The sequence below is a fragment of the Danio rerio genome, chromosome 20, assembly GCF_052040795.2.
Source record: "Danio rerio strain M-AB ecotype USA chromosome 20, GRCz13ab, whole genome shotgun sequence".
NCBI classification, from domain to species: Eukaryota; Metazoa; Chordata; class Actinopteri; order Cypriniformes; family Danionidae; genus Danio; species Danio rerio.
The window spans coordinates 14,758,922-14,775,127 of NC_141040.1; the positions used below are offsets into that span (position 1 = coordinate 14,758,922).

The 16,206-nt window shown below is 36.2% G+C and overlaps 3 protein-coding genes across 7 annotated transcripts in view; 1 reads left to right on the forward strand and 2 right to left on the reverse strand.

The window, feature by feature from the left end:
- The window catches only part of sytl3 (synaptotagmin-like 3), a 46,263-nt gene extending 34,999 nt beyond the window's left edge, over positions 1 to 11,264 (forward strand). For both annotated transcript variants that reach the window (XM_087298060.1, XM_087298059.1), the window contains exons 15-18: positions 925 to 1,027; positions 2,363 to 2,453; positions 5,664 to 5,842; positions 9,256 to 11,264. In XM_087298060.1, the coding sequence (XP_087154186.1) occupies positions 925 to 1,027; positions 2,363 to 2,453; positions 5,664 to 5,842; positions 9,256 to 9,335 (453 nt within the window). In that variant the 3' untranslated portion in view covers positions 9,336 to 11,264. The remainder of the gene's footprint in view (positions 1 to 924; positions 1,028 to 2,362; positions 2,454 to 5,663; positions 5,843 to 9,255) is intronic.
- LOC137488715 (uncharacterized) overlaps positions 1 to 16,206 on the reverse strand; it is a 731,364-nt gene that overhangs the window by 352,391 nt on the left and 362,767 nt on the right. The window lies entirely within an intron of this gene.
- Positions 11,111 to 16,206, reverse strand: part of ezrb (ezrin b) — a 58,660-nt gene continuing 53,564 nt past the window's right edge. For 3 of the 4 annotated variants that reach the window (XM_087297303.1, XM_087297305.1, XM_087297304.1), the window contains exons 13-14: positions 15,018 to 15,260; positions 11,111 to 13,008 (exon numbers count right to left, since the gene is read on the reverse strand). In XM_087297303.1, the coding sequence (XP_087153429.1) occupies positions 12,844 to 13,008; positions 15,018 to 15,260 (408 nt within the window). In that variant the 3' untranslated portion in view covers positions 11,111 to 12,843. The remainder of the gene's footprint in view (positions 13,009 to 15,017; positions 15,261 to 16,206) is intronic. The other variant, NM_001030285.2, reaches the window with a different exon arrangement.

A 16,206-nucleotide genomic window follows, 5' to 3' on the forward strand; every position in this document is an offset into this window, starting at 1 on the left:
AGCGACTATAGGATCTGCGATGATGACATTGGCTGGATTTACCGCATGACAACAACCACGCATGACAACAACTTTTATATGCCAACTCTATCTTGTACACATCATGCTTATTAAAGACTACAAATATTTTACTGCAGTAGGCCAAATAATATTTTTTGTTAAATAATTTGTTTATAAAGGCTAGATTGTTTGCATAGGTTTGTTTTTAACATTTGCATAGACACTTTACTGTATACAGCTCCATATATGATTTAAATGATATATTTGTAGTGAATAACCAAATATTAACTCAAATAAGTCTTACAGACTGGTAATAACATAGTAATCATTGGTCTTGCCACCCCATAACGTTTTCTTAACAAATTAAGATAAACAATTATTCTATAAAATAGTTCTAAAATAATTTATACATTTATAAAATAGTTTGATCTTGTCAAGCTGTTTAAAAAATTTTAAGAAATGTAAAAGTACCACTGATATATCTTGCTTTTTCTGTGAAATTTCCACTAAGTGTAATTTTTGGGAATGTCCGTTTGTTCAATCTTTTTGGATAAATAAATGAATAAAATAAATAAATAAATAAATAAATAAATAAATAAATAAATAAATAAATAAATAAATAAATGATTTACTGGAGACTCACTCTGAACTGATCATTTAAATCAGTAATTCATTTGTTGGAGACTCACTCTGAGCTGATCATTTGGGTCAGTGAATCCTTTACTAGAGACTCACCCTGAACTGATCATTTTAATCAGCTATTTTTTTACTGGAGACTTTGAAAGGAAGTAAAGCAGACTGCCAGTGAAAGGAACAAATGACACAAATACAGAATAGGCTGTAAAAGATAGGTCTTGAGGTGTATTGTTATATGAGCTGATTTGAGAGCAGTCTGAAGCTAAAGTGTGTTGTGTGTTATACCAGGCTCCTCAACTGGGTGGAGACGCAGAGCTGCAGTTTACCTCAGTGCTGCTGCTGATCCAGGCTCAGTTCCACACTCTGCCGCACAACAACACACAGACACACGGTAAGAAAATAAAATGTAATTAAAAATAACCTAACCACGATTCTACCATTATTTGAGAAAGACTCATTTATATCCTCTAAATCTGTTTTCGGGACATTTTATGCTATGTTTGAAATGTTTTTTTTTTATATACAAACTGGTTCTTTGTGAAAACCCTGCATGTAAACTAGATTATTAGGGGTAAAACTGGATTTATATTCGCACATTTTGACTTTCTCCTTAATAATATAATTTCAGAAAAGTTTTCTTTCAAATTCTAACTAGAGATATCATACTAGCTAGCCAGAGACAAGTCCAGCATCATTCAAATTCACTTAAATATTATGTTGTAGTAGGTCTTAAATAATTTTAAACAGGTATTAATTTTGTCCAGGTAAAGCTGCTTAATTTATGCCGACATCCATCCTACGACCAGCAGTACATTTCAATAAAACCATATTTTTTTATATTTAAGTTTTTTTATTGCATAGAGATACAATTCACAACAGCTGTTACACATTTTTACAGCAAATTTCCCATTAAATTTCTTAAGGAAAACTAATAATGCATGGGTCTCAAACTCAATTCCTGGATGGCCACAGCTCCAACCCTAGTCAAACACACCTGTTCCAAATAATTAAGGTGTTCAAAAGAGTCTTGAAGACCTTGATTAGATGCATCTGGTGTGTTTGATTAGGGTTGGTGCAAAACTGTGCAGAGCTCCAGCCCTCTAGGAATTGAGTTTAAGACCTATGGATTACACTAATTCTGTAATTCTGAATGGTCTTAAAGGGTCTTAAAAGGTCTTAAATTTGACTTTATGAAACCTACAGAAACCCTGCCTGTATTCGTTGTCTGGGATAATTTAGAGCCCTTTTAAAGTTCATCTTGGAAGTTTAAACCACAGAGAACTGTAAAAGTCCTTTATATGCTAAAAAAAAAATAAATAAATAAAAATCCTTTTCCTTTTTTTAAGCTTTTTTTCCACTGAAGGAAAAAGATATGAACATCTTGGATGACAATGAATAAACTGTTAGGAAAAATAACTAATTTTTTTGACGATTGAAATATAGTAGACAGTCTTCTTAATACCTGTTGATACTGCTTCTTCAACAGAAATTTAACTGACTATAAGAAACTTTGCAAGCACTTGTCAACTTACACTAACCCTAATCCCAACCTAACAATCTACTTATAACCTAATGAGAATTAGTTGGCATGTAGATGCAATGTAACTTAAATTCAACAAACGTACCATCAAAATTAAGTGTGACCATTTGTTGTTGTTGTTATGATTATGTTTGATATGTCTTTAAATTAAATACAGACTGAAAGCCTGAAATTGTGTCTCTGCAGGTGTTTTATTAGGAGCTCCAGGCCAGCTCACAGTTCTCTTTACAGATGTGTCCAAGCTGCTTTCCGTATCTAAAACTGCTCACTTCGAGGGGTGAGTCGACATCTGCTGGAGCTCAAGGCAGTTTATATGCAAGAAAATAAATGGAAAATAATATGTAGAAGAAAAACGAAAACACAAATGTCATATTAGAAATATATGTACACACATTTATTGTTGTTTCAGTGTCTAATATTTAATAGTAATATTATAAATAAAATGTAAGATTACGAAGAATAGAAAAAAATTAGTCACTAGTAGTAAAGAGTGAACTCTCTTAAACACTGTCTGAATTTTTGTTTAAATTAACTAAATATACATAAAATAAGCAAGATTTATTTCAGTAATATTGTATAAATGTATTAAATAATTATTAATTTAATTTATTTAGTTAGAAAACAGTTGATCAAAATAACAAATGAGTATATATATATATATATATATATATATATATATATATATATATATATATATATATATATACACACACACACACACACATGCACACAGTTGGAAGTCAGAAGTATTAGCCCCCCTACATTTTCTTCTTGAATTAGAAATTAGTTATTAACACATTTTTAAACAACATAACAGTTTTAATAACTCATCTAATAACTGATTTAATAATAATAATAATAATTCATTTTATTTATAAATGGCGCCTTTCTGGACACCCAAGGTCGCCTTACAGTAAGCATCATCAGACATGCTAAACAACTTAAACATTACTAAAAAAAATCAATGACCAAACAAGTTAAAACGCAATAGCGAATATAAAATAACATAATAAAAACATGATAAAAAAATTGTTAAGTAAAAGCCTGCTTAAAAAGATGGGTCTTTAGACGTGATTTAAAATTGTGAAGACTATCACTGCTCCTAAGATCTACTGGAAGTGAGTTCCATAGCCTAGGAGCCATAGAGCTAAAAGATCTGTCTCCCATTTTGCTCAGTCGAGTGCGAGGTGGTGCCAGAATGAAGTTGTTAGCAGACCTAAGGGTACGAGAAGGGGTGTAGATATGGAGAAGTTCAGTGAGATATTGAGGAGCGAGATTATGGAGTGCCTTGAAAGTTAGAAGTAATATTTTAAAATCAATTCGATATTTTACTGGAAGCCAATGAAGCTGATAGTGGAGTGGTGTGACGTGCTCGTGAGATGGGGTCCTAGAGATGACACGAGCTGCATGGTTCTGAACCAGTTGGAGTTTATTGAGAAGTTTGGAAGGAAGTCCAGAAAGAAGTGCATTACAGTAGTCAAGACGTGAAGTAACTAATGCGTGGATGAGAATTGCTGTGTTATTAGTTGTGAGAGAAGGGCGGAGACGAGTGATATTACGCAGGTGGAAATATGCAGTACGCGTAATATTATTAATGTGACCTTCAAATGAGAGTGTGATATCCAAGATGACACCCAAACTCTTTACCTGCATGGAGGGAAAAATTGTACTGTTATCAATGTTTATAGTGAATTTATCAGCTTTATCCAAAACACTTTTAGTGCCGATGAGAAGGGCTTCAGTTTTGTTGCTGTTTTATTTTAAAAAGTTAGCTGAAAGCCAGATTTTTATTTCAGCTAAACATCTGCTCAAAGCAGGAGGAGGAAAAGAACAGGAGGGCTTGGTGGACAGGTAGAGTTGAGTGTCGTCAGCATAACAGTGAAATTGTATGTTGTATTTTCTGAAAATGTAACCAAGAGGCAGTAGATATATGATAAACAGGAGTGGACCCAGTACAGAACCCTGTGGGACACCAGTAGTGACAATCTGCGATCTTGACTTAAAATCTTTAATTTGAACAAACTGAGTACGATCTTCAAGGTATGACTTCAACCATAAAAGAGGGGTGCCAGAGATCCCTAGTGAGGCAAGCCTATTCAAAAGAACCTCGTGCGAAACCGTGTCAAAGGCTGCACTCAAGTCCAGGAGAATAAGAATTGACAGTAAACCAGAGTCTGCTGCCAATAGTAGATCATTAGTGATCCTGACAAGAGCAGTCTCAGTGCTGTGGTTGGGACGAAAACCAGACTGGAAGAGCTCAAACAAATTGTTATTAGCAAGATATTTATGGAGTTGAGACGCAACACATTTTTCCAGTATTTTTGAGACAAATGGCAAATTGGAAATTGGTCTATAGTTGGCCAAATTGGATGAATCAGCTCCAGGTTTTTTTTAGTACTGGGGTGATTACAGCAGTTTTAAGTAAAGATGGGACAGATCCAGAATCCAGTGATTTGTGAATAATGTTAGTAATCAGTTTGGACAATGATGGAAGACAGGTCTTAACTAAGCATGTAGGAAGTGGATCAAGCAGGCAGTTGGTAGTTTTAGATTTCTGTATATGACCAACTATTTCAGCGGTAGATGGTAAGGTAAAAGTATCAAAAGAGAAATGTGTGATGATTTCAGAAACATTTTGGCTGAAGTCAGGGGCTGAACTATTTGTATGTAATTGATGATGAATGTCCTTAATTTTTGTTTCAAAAAAAGACAGGAAGCTGTTAAATAACTCAGTTGAAGAAGAAAGTGATGTGTCAGGAAAACTTAATGATTTTTTAACTACAGAGAAGAGTAATCTAGAGTTACCCTGACTAGATTCTATTCTGTTAGCATAATAGTCAGATTTTGCTTTAAGTAATGCTTCCTTATAATGATGAGCATGTTCTGTAAACATTTGTTTTATCTTTGCCATGATGACTGTAAATAATATTTTACTAGAATTTTTTAAGACACTTCTAAACAGCTTAAAGTGATATTTAAAGGCTTAACTAGGTTAATTAGGTTAACTAGGCAGGTTAGGGTAATAAGGCAACTTATTGTATAACAGTGGTTTGTTCTGTTGACTTTAAAAAAAAATAGGTTATAATAGCTAATAATTTTGACCTTAAAATGGCTTTTCAAAATTAAAAACTGCTTTTATTCTAGCAGAAATAAAGTGAACAAAACTTTCTCCAGAAGAAAAAGAATTTCCTTTTTTTCCGATAGATAGATAGATAGATAGATAGATAGATAGATAGATAGATAGATAGATAGATAGATAGATAGATAGATAGATAGATAGATAGATAGATAGATAGATAGATAGATAGATAGATAGATAGATAGATAGATAGATAGATAGATAGATAGATAAAGACTAAATTCCTCCATTCCTCTCCACAAGAATGTATTTGATGTATTGTATATACAGTGATTTATATACTGTATAAGCTGTACTTGTGCCTAATATTTTGACCAAAACTGTTTGTGTGTTGTCTTGTTTTTCCAGGATCCTTTGCCTTCCAGGACACAGAGAGCTGGTACGGAAAACTTCAGCATTGAAGAAAACTGATGGCAGTATCCGAATGAGCTTCAGCAGTCTGAGCCAACAGGAGCTCCAGCAGGCCACACTCACACTCAACCTGTGGGAGAAAAACTGCTTACTTACATCAGCACGACTGCACAAAGGTAACACACACATTTACTATACAAACTATATGTTCTATCCCCCGTACCCCAACTTAAGAGGAAACAATCTGCATTTTTACATAATGAACTACCTGTGCACTTTATAATTGCAGAAAACTGTTTAGAAGTGTTAAAAGTGTCTGAGAAGATGTCCAAAATCTTTACATACAGTGAACCAGAGATTGTTTAGAAGCATGTCACTGATGAGATCACGGATGTTTATTGTATTATGACCGAAATGGCCGTAAAACCCAGCAGACACATGACATCAACATGACGTCAGATTGAAGTTGTACCCTTACATGGGGACCTTGCATTTTGTTTGGAAATGAATATCGGGTAAACGTCAGAACTCAACGTCAGGCCAACGTCAATGTCCAACCTTAAACCAACAAAATATCAACGTGTAATGATGTTACAGCTTGACGTTGTGTGGATGTTACCACTAAGACGTCTATCAAATGTTCGATTTTAGTTGCCAAACCTGATGAATAAATGTCAGAATTTAACGTCAATATGATGTTGAAGTAAGATGTTGGCTTGACGTTGGATTTTGGTCACTTTCTAACAACCTAAAATCGACTAAACATTGTCATTTAATGTCATTATTGGACCAAAATAATGTCCTTAGACACTGGCTAGCCACTGAATTTTTGTCATCTGACATCACGACCTAAATCTAACCTAGTATTAATGTCTTATGATGTAGCGTGCCTGCTGGGCAATAAGTAAATGCACTACTGAATGTTACGTTCACACACACATGAACAAATTACATGTACATGCATCAGCTTCTTACAGCGTAATACTCACTGAGTACTTTTGAAAGGTCTACTTTTTACTCATACTTTGAGTAATATTTACAACAGATACTTTTACTCTACTTGCACTACATTTTTAGGCAAGTAATGGTACTTTTACTTGAGTATGATTTTTCAGTACTCTTTCCACCACTGCATATTATAATAGCAGACAGGAGACACAACTTGGCTAGCCATTTGACCTACTTTTTGGCTCCAAGCTTATGTAGCCTACATGTCAATGACTGATAACCCGTTTCAATGATATGTAGGAGTGGCTGGAACTTAATGACTTCGGTCATAAAAAGCTTCCTCCATACTTGAGTCAGATAGTCATACACTCACTAGCATACTTGTTTATGTGGTTTTATAGGGACTTTTTATTTATTCAAACAGTATAATCTGTCCTTTTTCCTAGCCCTACCCTTAACACAACCCTCACAAAGTTCAGAAAAAAAGTTGTTCAAGTCAAGTGAAAATCCACTGAAAAAGAATGCTAGTTTTGGTAATCTTCAATAAAGCATTTGCTTCTACTATTGGTGAGGTGGTCGGTCCTTCTCTAACGACATCAGTTTGATGCCTTAGCCACAATATTCTTAAAGTCCATGTAAACCAGACGTTTTTATTCCAGTATATGAATATACTTCTTTTTGTGCATCATTCACTCCTAGAAAAACAACGGTAAAAGGGGTGCAGTTAAAAATATTGTAGATTAAGAAATCAAACTGACATCAAGATTAACAAAACAATGTTTTCAGTGGATTAACTTGCACAGATAATACGGTATATGAGCACAGACTTTTAGTTTCAGTCGGCCAGCCCCAGGGTTTCCGGTAAATTTTTTATTCCGTACAAAATCGCTGCGTTTAAGATGATGATTTAATTGAAAAATTTACTGAAAATTCACTGATCTGAGATACGATATAAAGTGGGTATCAGAACAAACAAGAAGCACTGCACTAAAATATATTTTTCTGCGCCATGTCTTTAAAATATGGAAATTAATTTTACCCCCGTTTCTTCAATGAAGTTTCTATGCTAGCCTGCTGCTAATGATGGTGTTTGTGTTTAAATGGTCTTTCATCTTTTTATGCTATAACAACCAAATGGATGTTTAAGTGTACTTTACTGATTATAGTTACACTATAGTAACACTAGCTGTGCAGGCCATTGTTCACCTAAGGAATAACAATGTGCGCTAGCAAAATCAACATAGTACATTTTGCAAAATAAACTTTGTACATAAACATTGACGTCTTTACATGTATTTTAACCATGTCCCTTTTACCATAAGTTTGCTATGTAAGAATAATGAACAAAATAAAGCCCTGGCCTCTACTCAGTAATCTATTTCAGTTGGAAATACATTAATGTACCGAAAAAAAAAAAAAAAAACTTTTGGTACATTAGCCTAGTGGTGGGCAAAGCGAGACTTCAGGAAACACTAAAGCAGTCGAAAGCAAGTCTAAGCTTCAAACGTCTCTTCAGTGACTCCTAGCGGTCATTTTAATGTATTTCTATGGAACAGCTTGAGCAAAGATACAGTTAAGCATTTGACAAATTATACCCCATATTGTTGAGTCGAGGTTTCAAGTGATTTAATGAAGCAGTTCCAGACTAGCATACCAAGATAATGGGTTTGAATCAAAGGTGATGCAGCAATATATTCGTTTTTAAATGCTCAGTTCTTCTAACGTGTTTTGTTTTAGCATTGGTCTGACATCTGAATAAATACTTTGCGAATTAATATCTTGTTTTGGTTATAAAAATAAAAAGTAAAATCATTCAAATACAAGTCATTATTTCATAGTATTTCTACAAGTCGGGATTCCAACTCGGGACATTTGCAGCAGAGTTCAATTCAATTCATCCTTATTTGTATAGTGCTTTTACAATGTAGATTGTGTCAAAGCAGCTTCACATAAAAGATCATAGTAAATTGAAACTATGTAGTTCAGTTTTCAGAGTTTAAGTTCAGTTCAGTTTAGCTCAGTTCAGTGTGGTTTAATAATCACTACTGAGAGTCTAAACACTGAAGAGCAATTCATCGATACGCAGCTCTACTGATCCTAAACCATGCAAGCCAGTGTATATATGTATATGTATATATGTGTATATATATATAAATATATATATATGTACATGTATATATGTACATATATATATATATATATATATATATATATATATATATATATATATACATACATATATACACTGGCTTGCATGGTTTAGGATCAGTAGAGCTGCGTATCGATGAATTGCTCTTCAGTGTTTAGACTCTCAGTAGTTGTGTGTGTGTGTGTGTGTGTGTGTATTGTGAATTCTTACTCATATCGTGAAATTATATTTATACTGCATTATACATTGCAGAAATACAAAATATCGCAATGTCAGTTGTTTTTCCAATATTGTGCAACCCTAATTACCATAATAGTAATGATTACAAAAATAATCATGACGGATATTGAGATACCATAACCAATTTCTGACATCAGCATTGCATTTACTGTATAAATGAGCACCAACAGACTTTTCCAAAATGAATATATAATGATATAATGTCAACCCAAATATGGGCTTGTAAGTGACTCCATCTCCTTGTTTCTTCAGAGTCCTCTTGGCAGCATCTCCAGCGGATGCCGGGAGTTTGGCAGGAATTCAATCTTCAGCTACAAGTAGTGCAAACATGAGGTCATGACGAAGAAGACTGAGATCCTTCCCATCAACCCACAGACCCCGACACAGACTGCATTCCAGTTTTTATTCATACTCTTGACTTGCTAACTTCCCTAAGTCCCGTTCCCTCCAATGTCCGCCATTGATTACATCACACAAGTGTCATTGCTAGCAGAACATCTGAATGGGTTTAAATGGAATGCCCAAAACCCTTGAGCACTTAGGAACTACACACTTATGACATTACAATTGCATTGTATAAGTAAGGGATGTCCAGACTTGGTCCTGGAGGGCCGGTGTCCAGCAAAGTTTATTTCCAACCCCAATCATACACACCTGGGCTAGCTAATCAAGCTCTTACTAGGTATTCTAGACACATCCTTGCAGGTGGACTCTGGCAACTCTGTCCTGGAGGGCCGGTGTCCTGCTGAGTTTAGCTCCAACTTGCTTCAACACACCTCCCAGGAAGTTTCTAGTACATCTAATAAAAGCTTGATCAGCTGGATCAGGTGTGTTTAAGGTTGGAACGAAACTCTCCAGGACACCGGTGCAGTGGAGATTCCCCTAAGCCTAGGAATAGGTCTAGAATTGAATTCATGGAGGGCCGAAGCTTGTCACATTTTCTCCAACCCTAATCATTCTTTCATTTTCTTATCAGCTTAGTCCCTTTATTAATTTGGGGTTGCCACAGTGGAATGAACCACCAACTTATCCAGCATATGTTTTACGCAGCGGATGCCCTTCCAGCTGCAACCAATTACTGGGAAACATCCATCCACACTCATTCACACATACACTAAGGACAATTTTAGCTTATCTAGTTCACATATACCGCATATTCACATATATGTCTTTGGACTCATGGGAAAAACCGGAGAACCTGGAGGAAACCCACATGAACACGGGAAGAAATGCCAACTGATCCAGCTGAGACTCAAACCAGTGACCTTCTTGCTGTGAGGTGATCATGCTACCCACTGCGCTACCGTGCTGCCTCCAACCCAAATCAAACACGGCTAATCCAAATACTACTTGAGATTGCGCAGGTGTGAGTTGGAGATGGTTGGAGCTAAAATCTGCAGAGCTGTGGAACTCCAGGAATTGAGTTTGAGACCACTGCCCTAAGGGAAAATGTGAAGGGAAGTTAGCGAGTGTGTTTAAAAGTGAACTGGAACACAGCCACACTCCTGACAAACAGGACTTTGTCAGTTAAGAACCGCTTTATAAATTGTTTTATGTTATTTAACAAATATGGTTTTATATATTTGTATTATTTAATAATGTAAACGAAGTATCTGCCATCATATTACTGCTATTTAATAAGTCACCCACAGCTCATCATCATAAATCTTTATTTCTAATTTAATAAACACCTTTTAGGGGAAAATAAATAACTCCAGTTGTCGTGAAGCTTGATGATACTTCAGTTACATCACTACAGGTTTATATGATGATAATAATAATCATATTATACACATACAGGCATTTCACACTGCAGGTTGCGTAACCCAAGGTTTAATAACTTTCTCTCTAGGTTAGTAGCTTCATAACCCAGGGTTAAAAGCAATGCTACAGGCTGGTCGGGCCATAATGTAAGCTTATCTGTGTATGGATCCTATCAAAATAATATATCAAACACAAGCGCTTAAAGTGCTGCGAGTGATTAAAACCGCTCGTTCTAACAGAAGAGATCAATTAATGAATTAACAGTGATTCAGTAACATTTCGGAGGAAACGAATACACGGGCGACCTACAGCCTTTGTACAAACTTGCCACAGAGAACAAAAAGATGATGCAACAAAAATACTTTATGAAAGTGGCACCAAATGGTTACAGGCATCATAGAAACAACTGACTAAATTGTGCCCATTTGCATGTCACGTAAAATAATCTGAACGTCTGGTGGGACCAAATATAGGACTTCTCCAACCCAAAAACCAGAGTAAAGGTGTCTTAACACTACATGATTTATGCTAATTTTTTTAAATATAAAGAGCTGCTAGCATGACAGCGAGAATCACTTTAAAGGGAGTTCAACCAAAAATAAATTGAATCACAGAGGTTTCAAATCTTCTGAAAAAATATTTTGAAGAATGCTATAAACCTGTAACCACTGACAACCATAGTATTTTTTTCCTACAATGGAAGTCAATAGTTATAGGTTTTCAGAATTCTTTAAAATATCTTCTTTGGTGTTCAAGTCAGGTTTAGTACTATTGAAAGAGTCAAATTAAATTTTTGTGTGAACTATCCCTTTAAATCACATTCAGACTCATTACAATTATGAAACAAATGCAGCTCTTCCTTCTTCCCACTGTCATGGCGATAAACATTCAGTAACTAGTTCATTTCAAAGTCATATAAAATCAGTTTAGCCTCTAATGCAATGATATACCATGCATATGAATGTAATCCATTCACACACGCTCTATATATAAACAAGTGTGTGTGAGCGTATATGTATAAAATGCTACCTTACAAATGACGCTCATCAAATAAGTAACATGAGATTTGGGAATGAACGTATCAATCATCATCATTTGAGTCAGCACAGAATCAATAAACAACCTGTACTATCATTAATAAAGAAGTACATCATCTACCCCCAAAATAAACCTTAAATAACCCAAAAGACAGAAATAAATAAACACTATAACAAATATTCTGGCCCAAGCCATATTCAACATGAATGAAAGACTTTTAATATAGAAGACGACGACATAAAAGGATGATCATACTGCCGAGCCCTTTTTGCTGAGTGGATCATTAACAAGAAAGGAAAAAAAAGACCCTTATTACAACCCGAACAAATTTCAAAATTATAATTTGGCTAATTATTAAATTACTACACATAATTAACTAACAAAAAAGGGGGGATGCATTGTTGGCACGTGTTTAAATATTCGGTAGCTTCATATTGTTTGTAAATGGCAAAAGCGGATTTATTCCAGTACATTCAGTGACAAAAAAATTATTAAATAAAAGTCAGTGGTGTGCTTTGGTGAAACTGGTAACATTTTACAATAAGGCTCCATATGTTTTTTTTAATTAATTAATTAACTAATCTTGGCTTGTTTTTAATTGCTACATAATTAATTGATTGTGCTCTCATTCAGATTTGCTTATTTGAATCATGCATTACAAGCCAAGACTGATCAGCCGTTAAATAAATGTACCGGTACAGTATAGAACCTTACTGTAAAGCGCTACTGGGATTAAAAAGTAAACATCCTATGTGTGCTTCAGTATGTTGACTGTAAAATCCTGTGCGTCGTTTTGGTTTTTCAATAATTTAGTGTGTGTTGAACCAGTGGTCATACTAAATCAGTTGCATTGTCGCATGTGTGCGTGTGTATATATGTGTGCGTGTGTATATATGTGTGTATGTGCGTGTGGTGTTTTGTACACAGGAAGTGCCTCTTGCATTGACCACTCAGACGTAAGGGATAGTAAGAAAACGGACAAGGGCTTTGAGATGCCTTCTTTCCCCTCCCTCCCAAAGTTTCCCGGTCCAGATGGTTTTATAAGGCCTCGAACTCGTCGATTCTCTGTTTGGTGTTACCCTGGCGGATCTGCCGGAGAGTTTTGTACTTGTCTCGGCCAGCGCGCACGTTCTCTGTGTGCAGCAGGTCGTTCTGAGTCTTCTTGGTGTCGTCTCGAGCTTGGGCCAATTCTGAGGTCAGAGCCTGTGAAGGAGAAAACGTGAGGACATTAGTGATGCTTGTGTCTGTATCTTTCCAGACTCCGAAATCTCTCTGAATTTGAGCAGAATTCCTCCAATCATTTGGTGACTTTCAATCTACTGATGAGCTTTTAATTCTATGTGCCTCAACTATTTGTTCAGCTGATGATATGTGGACTTCACTTCTGAGGCTGAGACTATGCAGTTAATAACATTTTGCCTAATCTACAGTTTCTCTTTAACTTGTGTTAGGAGCGGTTTATGTTTGGGGGTTTATTTGTTTGTCGACAGTGTAGCTTCAGGACTGATGGTTACTTCAGAAAAGGGATCTACTTTGCAAAATCACATTGACCATTCTTAACCCCAACTGCTAACTGCCCCTAAAGACAGAGGGATAGGTTTATAGGTTATAGGTTTAAAGGCAAGCCCCAACCCCAGCCTTAAGCCTAAGCCTAATCCTATTTCCAAAATCTGGTTGATAAGTGTTGTCCAGGACCAACAAAGATTTGTTGGCGGTTTCACAGGAATCACACGGCACAACCTGGTGAACCAAAATAGAGCATATTTGTAGACATTCCTGGGGCTCGATAATACCATCAACAAAGCATCACTATAGGCTTATAAAAGAGGAGCAGTACATCTGCTGATTTACTTTTGACATTGTATTCATTCACAATTTACAACTCCAGTGATAGAAGACAACACTGGAGCCATGCTTTATTACTTCCTCTGTTTCTTTAGTTGGTTTCATCATTTATTTTTACATGGCAGTTGGAAACAAACTAGCTAAATATAAGGGGCTTTTGAACCGGACAGGTACCGAACTAACCATTAGGGTGAACTAGCACAGCGTTTCTCAACTATGCTCCTGGAGGACCACCAGCATTGCATATTTTATATGTCTCCTTTGTCTGTCACACCCATTACATCTCTTTCAGTCTCTGCTAGAACACAAGGAAAATGTGCAGAGCTGGTGGTCCTCCAGGAACGTGGTTGAGAAACTCTGAACTAGCATAATAAACAGCAAACTTTAATTTCATGCAGACTTCAAGGCCTTCTAGATCTCTTGGAGCTGACTGATAAGGACCAGATTGTCACTAAGTTATGGAAAACTAGCTTAAAAGGGACATGTTAGCTTAGACTCTAACATAACTGGTAATTTAACATTTCTTAGTGGTGTTAAAGGTACTAGATTTACCTCAAAGAATGAAACTGCGCAGGAAGGTAGACTTGCAGATATTAACTCAGACCTTCCTTCTCAAGACTTGGGATACACTTGCCAGCAGAGTTTATCTACAACCTTGCTCAGACTTGCCTACCTGTAGCAGTTTAGTAATTCTGCAGACCTTCATTAGCTGGCTAGAACCTGTGCTATTACTACACTTTTTAGGGGGAATTAGGCTCATTTTACAAGTCACCTACAGGTAGAGTTAAATAGTTAAATTTGACCATTTCTGAATCTATTCAACTGATCTCCAGGCTGAGCGATTTTTAAGTGCACCTACTTCAGCCATTGTACGGCTGAATTCCATGAACCTAGAAAATAACTTTCAATTCTCCATCAGTACTAGTGCCCAATGTAACTACAGAAAAGTCGAGCTTTAACTAGGAAATCTATTAAAACTGTTTGGTCTTTTAAAAGCAAGATGCAAATGGTCTAATCCGATTGAATAAATTATGCTAAGCTAAGCTAAAAGTGAGACCTGGAGATTGTTGAAGCGTGTTAAAATGAGGCAATTTCCAAAACAAGTAGAGTGTTTCGTTAAGGCTGAACTATGCAGGACAGCAGATCCTGATCAATAACTAAGGCGACTTAAGAAACACTGGAGTCAGAACGGTACTAATCCGAAAATAGAGGTACCACTCTGCAGAGTTTAACTACATCCTTGATTAAAATGTTCGGGATTATCTCAAATGAACAGACAGGTGAAGGAACAGGAGCCAGCAGAAAGGTGTCCTCCCCTGGCGTAGGTTCAAATCCCAGAACATTAGTTTCCCAGAGTTGATACTCACCAGCAGTTGTTTCTGAACTCGTTCGTTCTTCTCGGCCTCAGTGATTCGCTCTTCCTCCAGGCGGTGGTCATTGAATCCTCCCGTCTGCAGGTCTGCGGTGTAGCTGCCATTGCTCTCCTCTCCATCATCGAGATCATTTTCATCATGGTCGTATGCAGGTGGTGGAGGAGGAAGAGGTGGCGCCGTCATCACATTGTGAAGCTCCTGACGCGTCTTTATCAGGTCATCTTGAGCTAATTGTGCCTGAAATATCACAAAGATCAGACTCACTCGAGTAATTGTTGAAGAATGCACCAACGTATGGTTACACAAGCTATGGTTCTATCCAAAAATGTGAATTACTTGCAAAATTAGAAATTTCACATAAAAAGACATGCGAATAAAGCACAGTTTCCATCCAACGAGTCAAAGCGAACAAAATCATCACTTTTTGATAGACTGGTGCCAAATATCAACTGTAAAAAAACTATTTGCTGCAGTAGGAGAAGCGGTGTCAATCTTTTATTTATTTAATAAATGACTTGCGCCTCAGAAGAGTATGCAGACACGCATTGAATGCATGGTGGCGTTTGAAGGTGTGAGACTCTGAGCAAAGGCACCCTTGACAGTTCTGAGGGTCATTAATAATTCAATAACACTAATACTGAAACGGTTCGGGCGTTTTAGAATGACCAAAACAAGACTTCAGATGTTTTACAATAGTTTATGCAATCTTTTCTTATCAAATAAAAAGTTTATCCTACTCAGTTGTGCATATGTTTTATGCATATTTTTGGTGTATTTATCAACTGATTTTTATGTGCTTATCCAAAATATGCATGAAAATAGGTGGATGGAAACATAGCTACAGAGAGGTTTTAGAAGGTCCCAACCATCAGTCTCACTTTAAAATGCAAGCACATAAAAGTTAACTCTGATTAATGAAGGAATAATTGATGATAGGCTGTTGAGTTGAGCTAAGTTAAGCCATGTCAAGGTGGTGAGGCATTGTTAAACCTTGAGTGTGCAATGCATTCTAATAATTCAACAGACTGAAGTGATTATTGTGCTTCTACTACAGTTACCACACCTAAACACACTGTTCAAATGTTATCTTTTAAGATATTTGTCAGGACCAAACAGCTCCTCTGTGTAGCTCTTGTTACTTACACATTTTATTCAAAGTCTTTTGTTTTTATGTGATTTTTGA